The 11921-nt window shown below is 42.0% G+C and overlaps 1 protein-coding gene and 1 non-coding gene across 2 annotated transcripts in view; both read left to right on the plus strand.

Moving 5' to 3' along the window:
- Positions 1-5240: 5240 nt before the first annotated feature.
- PRDM4 (PR/SET domain 4) overlaps positions 5241-11921 on the plus strand; it is a 62460-nt gene continuing 55779 nt past the window's right edge. The window contains exons 1-3 of the mRNA XM_007948248.1: positions 5241-5251; positions 9055-9188; positions 11296-11481. Of these exons, the coding sequence (XP_007946439.1) occupies positions 5241-5251; positions 9055-9188; positions 11296-11481 (331 nt within the window). The remainder of the gene's footprint in view (positions 5252-9054; positions 9189-11295; positions 11482-11921) is intronic.
- Positions 11136-11237, plus strand: LOC122150709. The gene has a single exon (XR_006163809.1). It is a non-coding gene; the product is annotated as a small nucleolar RNA U13 (small nucleolar RNA).

Genomic DNA, 11921 nt, shown 5'->3' on the forward strand with positions numbered 1-11921 from the left:
TAGTGATACTGCCTCGGAAACCCAAGGAGGGGTCGCTATGAGTCAGGTTTGACTCGACGGCACACAACAACAACAAAGGCTCCCAGAATTGACAGAATACCCATTGAGATACTTCAACAAACAGATGCAGCACTGGAGGCGCTCACTTGTTTATACCAAAGGATGTGGAAGACAGCTACTTGGCCAACCAACTGAAAGAGATCCATATTTGTGCCCATTCCAAAGAAATGTGATTCACCAGAATGCAGAAATTATCAAAAAATACCATTAATATATCACATGCCAAATAAAATTTGGCTGAAGATGATTCAAAAACAGTTCCAGCAGTACATCAACAGGTAACTGCCAGAAAGTAAAGACAGATTCAGAAGAGGTCATGGAACAAAGGATGTCATTGCTGATGTCAAAGGGATCTTGGCTGAAAGCAAAGAACACCAGAAAGATGTTTTCAAACTCACTGTCATAGTGTCGATTCTGACTCACAGTGAGTCTACAGGACAGAGTAGAACTGTCTTACAGAGTTGCCAAGACCGTAAATCTTTATAGAAGCAGACTGCTGCATCTTTCTCCCATGGAGCAGCTGGTGAAGTTGAACTGCCAACCTTTTGGTTAGCAGTTAGGGTATATGCTGTAACCACAGCACCACCAGAGCTCCTAGAAAATGTTTACCTGTGTTTCACTGACTTTTAAAATCATTGACTGTGGATCATGACAAATTATGGATAACATTGTGAAGAATGGGAATTCCATCATGGAGAATAGAAGGGCTATGTATGCACAGAGTGACAACTGGGGCAGGGGCAGGAGTGCATGGGAGGGAATGACACAGGGAAGAAGTGGCGATGGGGAGGAAGTGGGAGGGGAGCCGTTGCATTGTGGAAGATTACAGTCAATGTCATGAGACAAAATGTATGTGAACTGCTGTATGGAGGATGAATTTGCTCCGCAAACTTTCACCCAAATCACAATAAAATTAAAAAAAAAAAAAGAATGGGAATTCCAGAACAATTAATTGTGCCATGAAGAACCTATACATACACCAAGAGACTGTTGTTTGAACAAAAGAAGGGTTTAAAATTAGGAAGGGTGTGTGCTAGGGCTGTATCCTTTCACAGTACTTACTCAACCTGTATGCTGAGCAAATAATGCAAGAAGCTGGACTATATGAAGAAGAACGTGGCATGAGGATTGGAGGAAGCCTTATTAACAACCTGCAATATGCAGATGGCACAACCTTGCTTGCTGAAAGTTAAGATGACTTGAATCACTTACTGATGAAGATCAAAGACTACAGCTTTTGTATGGATTATACCTCAACGTAAAGAAAACAAAAATCCTCACAACTAGACCAATAAGCAACATCACAATAAATGAAGAAAAGATTAAAATTGTCAGGGATTTCATTCTACTTGCATCCAGTGAATACCCATGGAAGTAGCAGTCAAGAAACTAGACATTGTATTTCACTAGGCAAATTCTGTTGCAAAAGACCTTTTTAAAGTGTTAAGGAGCAAAGATGTGACTTTGAAGCGTAACCCAAGCCATGGTATTTTCAATTGCCTCATATGCATATGAAAGCTGGATAATGAATAAGGAAGAACAAATAAGAGCTGACACCTTTGAATTGTGGTGTTGGTGAATAAAACTAAAAGTACCATGGACTGCCAGAAGGAACAAATTTGTCCTGGAAGGACAGATGGAATATTCCTTAGAAGCGAAAACAGCCAGACTTCTTTGCACCTATTTTGGTCACGTTGTCAGAAGGGACCAGTCCCTGGAGAAGGATATCATGCTTGGTAAATAGAGTGTCAGCGAAGAAGGGGAAGACCTTCGATGGTATGGATTGAAAGGTGGCTGTAACGATGGGCTCAGGCATAGCAAGGATTATGAGGATGGAGCAGGACCAGGCAATGTTTTGTTCTACTATACATAGGGTCTCTATGAGTCCGAGCCAACTCGATGGCACCCAACAACAACAACTAACAGAAGCTTGATGGTGCAAAGGTTAAGTGCTTGACTGCTAACCGAAAGGTCTGCAGTTTGAACCCACCAGCAGCTCCCTTAGGAAAAAAAAAAAAAAAAAAAAACTGGTGATGTGCTCTCTTAAAGATTACAACCTTGTTGTTGTTATGTGCCATTGACTTGGACCTGACTCATAGTTAAGGAAGTCCGTCACATCACAAGTAAGTGAGAGGCAGTATTCCACAACATGCCACTTCAAACCCAGAGCTAGGAAATGCTGAGTGACCTTACAAAAGGCTGAATGAGTTCACTTCCTTAATTTAGATTTGTTTGTTGTCAGCAAGAGAGCAAAACCAATAGTACCTGGCAATGCTCAATTATAAATGTTCTCATCTGGACTGTGCTTTCTCCTTATGAGAAGTAAAGGAAGGGAAAAATTATGAAAATTGATACCACCCTCCATTCCCATCCAAAATGTGTGTTTGTGCAATGATAGACAGATAGATCAATGGAACAGAATCAGAAGTCTAGAAATAGACCCGTCCATCAATGGACAGCTCTTTTACAAAGGTCGAAAACCCATTAAATGGGGAAAAGACAGCCTCTTGAACAAAAGGTGCTGGCAAAACTGGCTATCCACTTGCAGAAAAGTGAAACAAGACCCACACCTCACCCCATTCATAAAAACAAACTCAAGCTGGATCAAAGACTTAAATGTAAAACTCAAAACTATAAAATTCATCAAAGATAAAATAGGGGCAAATCTAGGAGCCCTAATTTATGGCATAAATAGACTATCAAATATAACCCAGAATGCACAGGAGGTAGAAGAGAAGCTAGATGACTGGGACCATTTAAAAATTAAATTCTTATGCGCATCGAAAGACTTCATCAAAAGGGTAAAAAGAGAACCTACAGACTGGGAGAAAATATTTGCCTATGACATATCTGAAAAAGGACTTATCTCCAAAATCTATAGAAAACTTTAACACCTCAACACCAAAAAGACAAACAACTCAATTCAAAAATAGGCAAAAGACTCAGACGCTTCGCTGAAGACGATATGCTGGCAGCCAACAAACATACAAGGAACTGCTCGCTATCTTTAGTCATTAGAGAGATGCAAATAAAAATAATGATGAAATATCATCTCACCCCAGCAATAATAGCAAAGTTCAACAGGACAGAAAATAACAAATGCTGGTGAGTTGGTAGGGAGGTTGGAACTCTTGTGCACTGCTGGTGGGATTGTAAAATGGTACAACCATTGTGGCAAACGGTATGGTGTTTCAGAAATACCATTTGACTCAGCAATTCCATTACTAGGACTATATCCTAAAGAGGAGAGAGGCAGGGCACGAACAGACATATGCACACCTATGTTCATCACAGCACAATCCACTATAGCAAAGAGAAGGAAACAACCTAAATGCCCATCGACGGATGAATGGATAACCAAATTATGGTACATTCACACAATGGAATACTAAGCTAAATTAAAGAACAATGAAGGATAAGTGAATCATCTCACAACGTGGATGAGCCTGGAGGACATTATGCTGAGTGAAGTAAGTCAATCACAGAAGGACAAATACTGTATGAGCCCATTACTGTAAAAAGACAAAGGGTTTGCTTAACAAACGGAACTCACTTTGTAGATTACTGGGGTGAGGAGGGAAGGGGCACGGAAATGTGTTTGCCTCTGTCTTTCCCATTAGACTAAATTTTCAAAACTCAACAATTCCCACTAGATTGCAAAACAGTCAAGGACAAGACTGTGTCTTATTCCGTATCTATGTTTGCAATGTAATTCAATAAACGTTTTCTGGATGAAAGGTGGAATTCCCGGGTCTCTGCTGTTCTGCTGGCGTTCGTTGTTGTTATGTGCCGTGGAGTCAGACGAGACTCATAGCGACCCCTCCTTGGGTTTCCGAGGCATTATTACTATGGAAGTAGATTGCCTAACCTTCTTTCAGAGGAGTTGCTGGTGGGTTTGTACCGCCAGCCTTCGCGTTAGCAGTCAAGTGCACGTTTTGATGTCAAGTTCTCAAGAGCTTGGGACCATTTCCCTTTATAGGCATCTCAGAGATTATCCCCAGTGCTTAGCACAGTGCCTGGTATGCAGTCGGGGACAAAGGGCAAAGAGAGGACTTTTGTAGAAGATCCTCAAAGACCGCAATTTATGAAGCAGGGAAAGTGGGTAGCTGACAAGTGCAACCTACAGTGAAAAAATACTTGGGGAATAATCCCAATTCTTCCTGGGCAACTGTCAATATCTCTGGTAAATAAATCCCTTATTTCCAATTTTGTGGACTTGCGTGAACCTACGCTTCTCCAGTAGCGGAATACCACGAAGACTGAAACAGCGAGCCTGAGAGATTTAGAGCAGGAAACTAGGGGCCACACAAGACCCGGAATCTACTTCCCACGAACATATCCGCCCCCGTCGTCTAGCAACTCTGGGTCGATCACTCGGCGCTCGACCCGGCAGGATTGAGAAGCAGTATTCCCCACCCAGCCTTTCGCGACCCGCCCCGCTAGGCCCGGGTACCTATCGTGCGCACGCGCGGAAGAGGCGGGCCGAGCGCCGGAGCTGCTTACGAACCTGGGGGGAAGGGGTTGCACGTACGAGGGGCGGAACGGCGGGCGCCAGGAGTGGCTGAGGAGCCGGAAACGCGTCTTCGAGGGTGCGGCCCTGAGGAGGCGGCGGGCCGGGCGGGGAACGTTAGGCGAGCGGCCCCCGGGGCGCGGGGGGGTGGGGTGGACGGGCGGTCGGGGAGGGCTTAGCAGCGAGCTCTGTCCGGATGAGGAACAAAGCGGAGGGGCAGGCGTGCGCGCCCCCCGCGCGGCCGGCAGGTGGGCTGCGAGCGGGCCCGGTCAAGGCGGGGTGCGGCCTGCGGGCTCCACTCCGCAAGGCGGACGGACGAGGACTTGGCCGCCCGTGGGAAGCGGCGCCTGCGGCTCGTCAGGGGGCAAGGGCTGCGTCCTCCGTCGTTTTGGTGACCGTACTCGTTTCCCACAGGTTGGACAACGTCTCTCGCGAAGCTTCTGGAGGAAGAGCCCCAGGTGGTCCTCGGCATGCCCCATCCCCTGGCGGGGTGCGTGGCCGCCGGCCCTTGGGAGAAGATGGGCGGCCCCGGGCGGCCCCGGAGACGAGTAGCCGCGTTTGTGCAGCGGTTGTGAACTAGATGCGGTAGCACGTGACTTTGGAATGCAAACTCAAATGCCGGTTCTCAGCTACCCGTGTGGTCTTTTCTTTGACGCTTGGCCCCAAGTAGATGCATCACAGGTGAGTATGAAGGTGGGCTTAGTGCTGGTGACACCTTCGGAAAACATCTCAAAAATAAGAATTCAGAGTTGTTACCGTTGTGTTTGGTGCCATTGGAAGAGTTACAGGTGTGATTGCAAATGAATTCCAAAGGAAACAAGAAATCCAGAAACCAGCATTGGGTTGCATGTGTTGTCATCAACCAAATTTACTGCAAGTGGGAATATTCCTGTTGTTAAGTCCTGTGGGGCTGGTTGTCTTTCTGGTAAGGATAATGAGTTTGTATTGCTTTCTCCAAATCAAATATTTCATAGTGCCTACTCAGTTCAAGAGGAGTCCCTGGTAAAACTCTGTATAGGATCAAATTGACAGCAGCTCAGAAGGTTGGATAGGAAGCTCAGGGGACAGTGAGTTCATGGTAATAAGGAGGAAGTCAGAAAAGAAGAGTGAGAAGGTTGTGTACAGCTTTAAGAATGTAATCAGTATCACTGAATTGTACGTGTAGAAACTGTTAAGTTGGAGTTTGTTCTGCTCTGTTGATTTAAGAGGAGTCCTGAGGGATGCAGATGGTTAGTGTGCTGAGCTGCTGACCAGAAGGTTAGAGGTTCAGGTTCACCCAGAGGTGCCTTCGATGAAAGGTCTGTCAATACGTCCCAAAGATTTCAGCCAATGAAAACCCCTACGGAGCACAGCTCTACTCTCACACATGGGGTCACTATGAGCCTGAATCTGTTCTTTTCAAAGCTGTGTAGTCGACTGGCCTTGTATACCTTATTACTGTCTGGGAGCTCAGTTTTATGAGATACGTAGCTAGGTTAAGGATTGAAGCTATGGATACAGAATAATGGAGGAAGCAAGTCCATTTGTGACTTTAAATATACCATAAACCAGAAAAACCAAACTCAACTGCCATGAAGTCAGTTCCAACTCATAATGACCCCATTGGGTTTCCGAGGTGGTGAATCTTTGTGGAAGTAGATTGCACCATCTTCTTAGTGTGGAGTGGCTGGTGGGATTGAACCATCAATCTTCTGGTTAACAGTCAAATGCCTTAGGTGCTGTGCCACCAGAGCTCCTTAAATATACCATACAAGACTGTAAAATGGTGCAACCACTGTGGAGAACAGTATGGTGCTTTCTTAAAAAGCTGGAAATATAAATAGCATATGATCTAGCAATCCCACTATTAGGTATATCTTAGAGAAATAAGAGCTGCAACATGGACAGATGTGTGCACACCCATGTTCATCACAGCACTATTCATAATAGCAAAAAGATGGGAACATCCTAACTGCCCATCAGTGGATGAATGGTTAAACGAACTATGTACGTACACACAGTGTAATACTATATAATATTAAAGAACAACAATGAGTCTGTAAAACATCACTTAATGCGGATGAACATAGAGGACATGCTGAGTGAAATCAGTCCATCACAAGGGCATCACTTTGCCCATCAAAAGGGCAAGTATTGTTTGAGACCACTATTGTAAAAAGTCAAGAAAAGGGTTTCACACACACAAATATCCTTTGATGGTTACCAGGGGTGGGAGGTGAAGGTGGAGGGTAAACCACTAACTAAAGTTAGACACATTAACTTGGGTGAAGGGGAAGGCAATAATCAAAATAAATAAACAAATACACACCAGATACATACTAATGTATTGTATGTTGTTGTTATGTGCCGTCGAGTCAAACCCGACTCATAGCGACCCCTCCTTGGGTTTCCGAGGCAGTATCACTACGGAAGTAGGATTGCCCAACCTTCCTTCCGAGGAGTGGCTGGTGGATTTGAACCGCCATCCTTCTGGTTAGCAGGCAAGTGTCTTAGCCACTATGCTACCAGAGCTCCCACTAATGTATTAGAACTGTAAAACACAAAACAACTCCTGTAATTGTCATTTTTACTGTAGTTAAGAGCTTGGGTTTCTTAGATTAGCCTTACCTGTATTTAAATCCCATCTCAGCCACTTACTAGGTATGTGATCTTGGGTTAAGTTTCTTAGTTTGAGTCTTAATTTCCTTGTCTCTGAAATTGGATTAAGAATAATACCTACCTCTTAGTAGTTGGAAGGACTGAGTGAGATTAATATATATAAATCCTTAGCTCAGTGTCTGGCCCATAATGCAGAAGTAATAAATACTAGCTATTATTATTTTCAGGTCTTTTCATGGCTGATACTGTTTTTTCAGAATTAAAAATCTATTTAGTTTTGTTCTCACTGTGGATTGTATATGTAATCCCCACCCTCACATAGACATAAGCCAAAAACGTACTGCCATCAAGTTGATTCCAACTCATAGCGACCTTATAGGACAGATTTGAACTGCCTATAGGGTTTCCTCAGCTGTGTAAATCTTTACGGAAACAGACTGCTTCATCCATCTTCCCCTAGAGCAGCTGGTGGATTTGAACTGCCAACTTGGTTGGTTAGCAGATGAATGTTTAGCCACTGCACCACTAGAGCTCCTTCACGTATAACAAACAAACAAAAATACCCAAACCCACTGTCATCGAGTTGATTCTGACCCATAGCGACCTCTGTAGGGTTTCCAAGGCTGTAAATCATCACGGAAGTAGATTGCCCTGTCTTCCTTCTGCGGAGCGTCTGATGGGTTTGAACTGCCAGCCTTTTGGTTAGCAGTCAAATGCCTTAGGCACGGCGCCATGAGAGCTCCATACACACACACACACACACACACACACACGTGGGCACCAAAAAACAAACCACCAAACCTACTGCTGTCAAGTCAGCTCTGACTCAGGCACACAAGGAAAGTATGCATTACTGTGATATTCAGTAAAAGGACAAGATTGTTAGACCTCCTTTGGATAGCCTGCTGGCCAGCCTCTTAGAATTCTGTCATATATAAGGTGACAATCTCTAAATCCTGATATAATAGCTAATACTTACAGATAACCATGTTTAATAATGTGTTTAAATCTGTGGCATTCATTCTAATAAGATTTTTAATGGCAAGATGATTTGCATAGGAAACATGGTTCTCAGATTCTTCAACCTACCAAAAATTGTCTGTAGATAGAAAGGTTTGATATCGTGGAAAACTTTTTGGCAGTATTTTGCAGCATAATTTGTGCTCTTTCACTTTAATTGCTCTGTGATTTTGGGCATGTGACTTAACCGTTCTTTGAGTCTTAATTTCCTCATCTACCTTACTTTGGAGGGCTGGTGTGAGAATTTGAAGTAATTGTTCATAAAGTATCTAGCAAAGCTTATATAATGCACCTCAATATGTAGAGGACATTATGAAGACTTCAGAGATAGAATTTTGATAAAATGTTGATCTATGGGGAAAATACGGTGCTTCTTTACAACGTTGGTCATCTGATTCAGACCCAGGGTCGCTGTTACTCCTGGTGAAAAGGATTAGTCATATTTCTTTAAGTAGGTATAAATTAGTAAATCAACTGCCTGTAAAACTGGTGGTTTGAAATAGCAAAGCAATCAGAGAAAATATTCTGAAAGAAGAAAACTTGGATGACTTTAAAAAACTCATTGCCAATGTACTCTGAAGGTTGCAAACTTTGGTTTTGATGGTATGTGTGGGGTTTGGATCAAGGTTCAAATCCTGTTTCTACCTCTTTACTAGTTACGTGACATTGACTAAGTTAATGTCTCTACATCCCAGTTTCTTTATCCGTAGAAAAAGGATGTTAACTTTAGAATTGTGGGCATAAAAATGAAGTCATAGTTGATCAGGTCCCCATTTCTCACCCCCGTTGTTTCAGGCTCTCCGGTATCTTAAAACAGAGTCATTGAGGTAATTTTTTGCATAATCACTTGGTGTGCTGTTTCCTAGGATGAATGAAATGAACCTGAGCCCTGTGGGGATGGAGCAGCTGACTTCATCCTCTGTGAGCAATGCCTTGCCAGTCTCAGGAAGTCACCTGGGCTTGGCTGCCTCACCCACTCACAATGCCATCCCTGCTCCAGGTGAGTGGTAAAGAAGGGCAACCACATTTCAACACTTAATGCATTTTCAGTTCTAAACAGAGAATAGGGGGTGTCAGAGCCCCTTTCAAGATGGAAGGGAGAAGCCAAGCAGGCCTGAATGTAGGTAGTTCTACATTTTATAAGCTGTAGTAGAAGAAAATGCTTTTGTAGAGAACTGGAGTTTCATGGATAGGAATAGCAGTTTTCCTGATAGTCCTTTTCTTGAGCAGTATTTGATTTGGTGTTTTATCTAGGGTTACCTTTTTATCTGGTTTTTGTCTTGGCACCTTGTCCCTGGATTAATGGAGGAAAATAATTTAAAGTTGCTCAGATAACATCCCAGAAAGCATAAGGAATTGGGCTTTATTTACTACTAGGTCTAAAACTGAATGGCTACACTTGCAAGTGCACCAGGCCTAAAATTATGGGGAAAATAGGTACCAGAGATGGAGCTCTCCGGTGGCCCTCCCCAGAGCTTCTGTACTCAGAAGGATGGCATAGGGAAAGCACATTCTTCCCATCACTAAACTTCTAAGAACACTTTACTGCCTATTTTCATTTTCTTTTTCTGTTGAAATGGAAGGGCGCTCTGGTGGTACTGTGGTTAAGGCATTGGGCTGCTAACCAAAAGGTTGGTGGTTCAAACGCAGCAGCTGCTTGTAGGAGAAAGATGAGGCAATCTGCTTCCATAAAGATTTATAGCCTTGGAAACCCAGTGAGAGTCACTGTGGCAGTGGGTTTGGTTTGGTTTTGTCAATTGAAGTGGAAAAGGTAAGGATAAGCCATTGGTTCTTATGGGTTCTTAAGGATTTGTGACATTGCAATGTATTACACTGTATCAAAAAGCAGGAGTTAACGTATATTTTCAAGAAATTTATTAAGTTGTTTACTGAGTTCTCTATAGAAAATTACCTGCTCAATTAGCAAAATGTAGCAGTTAAATACAGTTCATCTAATCTAAGGTCTCTTCACATTCTTTTAAGTGTCCCTGAAAGAAATTTTGTTTTCTTGTGTGTTGTTAGCCCATTTGATTTGTCTCTTAGGCATTCCTTTTAGTGGATACTTTTGTTATGGAGGAAAGTCCTTTTTAAAAACATCTGCCTGGCAGAAATCTGTGAATGAGCACTGCTCAAGTTGGTGAGCATTCATTAGGCTACTTTGGGACATCAGACACATCACCACTGCGAATAGATACATCCACAGAGGATATAATCTAAGGGGTAACATTTGTTTACACTGTAATGTACAGTATGTATGCAAAAGACTGTATGGAAGTGTATATATACAGATTACATCTAAATTTAAATTATTGTTTTAAATTGAAGCTTATCTGTGATTATTTTAAAAGTGAAGCATTCTCATGTAAAGTAGAAAATGCTGTGAAGTACAAAAGTAAAAAACCTATATTCCAAATATCACTACTCAGAGACCATTCCTGTGAAGAATTTGTTAGGTGTCCTCCCATTCTTTTTTTGTCTATAATTTGTTTTCCTAAATTATATTTAAACTAGGTTTTTAATGATAAAATAAATGTTTTGTTACTTAAGAGCAGTATAGGTAAATGGAGGATCAACTTGGTATTTTGTAGCAACCCTGTAGGACAGGGTGGAACTGCTCCATAGGGTTTCCAAGGCTGTGATCTTTGTGGAAGCTGACTGTCTCATCTGCAGCTTGTGGGTTCAAACTGCTGACCTCTCAGTTAACAGCCAGCCACTTAACTGCTGTACCACCAGGGATCTTTTACAAACTAACTTTAGGATTAAGACTACTTTGTTTAATTCTATTTATGGATGTCTGTAGAAAACTACCTATCAAGGGATAAAAAAGAGTCCTTTTCCTTTTTAAATGCAGAGTGCCAGCTCAGATTTTTACCCAGTTGCAAAAACCTTTCTAGGAATTTAGCCAGGGATTATAGAGAATTTTTTTTTAAATATTTATTTTCCTTTGATCCTTTTTTGGTTCATAAGCATCATGATTGGGTATTCATACCTTTCTGTGACGTGCCTCCCTCAAATCTTACTACGACATCATCACATTATCTGTCTGATGTGAAAAAAATTATTTTCCTTTAATTGAGAAATTATTATTATTGTTATTTTCTTAATAGGCCTGCCAGTAGCTATTCCAAACCTTGGTCCTTCCTTGAGTTCTCTGCCTTCTGCTTTGTCTCTGATGCTCCCAATGGGTATTGGCGATCGAGGGGTGATGTGTGGGTTACCAGAAAGAAACTATACCCTACCTCCATCACCTTACCCTCACCTGGAAAGCAGTTACTTCAGAACCATTCTACCTGGTAAGTATTACAGTTATTTGGGCATTAGAAAAAAAGGAGAGAGCCAACTTTTAGCTTTAATTCTTAATAGTTTCTTTTCTTACATTGTATTTTGACTAGTGTTTTTTTTCCCTTCTTTCTTTATTTTGCTTGTAACTATTATGTATTAATGTCTAGGTGAGAAAAAAAAAAGTTGTTTATATTTGTATACTTTTCTTCAAATGTCCGGATACCACATTGTTAATATACCACTTGACTAAGTTTAACTTCTAAATGGCACATAAACGATTTCGTTCTTTCTCCTGCATCACCTAAGTTCTGTTTTTATAATTCTGCAATTACAATTCCTATTAACCACATCTTTTTTTTTTTTTTAGGATTTGGGTGAAGATTTACAGAGTAAATTCACTTTTCATACAGCAGTTCACATATACTTTGTCTCATGTCATTGACCAAAATTT

Source organism: Orycteropus afer, unplaced genomic scaffold (genome assembly GCF_000298275.1).
Source record: "Orycteropus afer afer isolate SDZICR_OR568_19922 unplaced genomic scaffold, OryAfe1.0 scaffold00209, whole genome shotgun sequence".
NCBI classification, from domain to species: Eukaryota; Metazoa; Chordata; class Mammalia; order Tubulidentata; family Orycteropodidae; genus Orycteropus; species Orycteropus afer.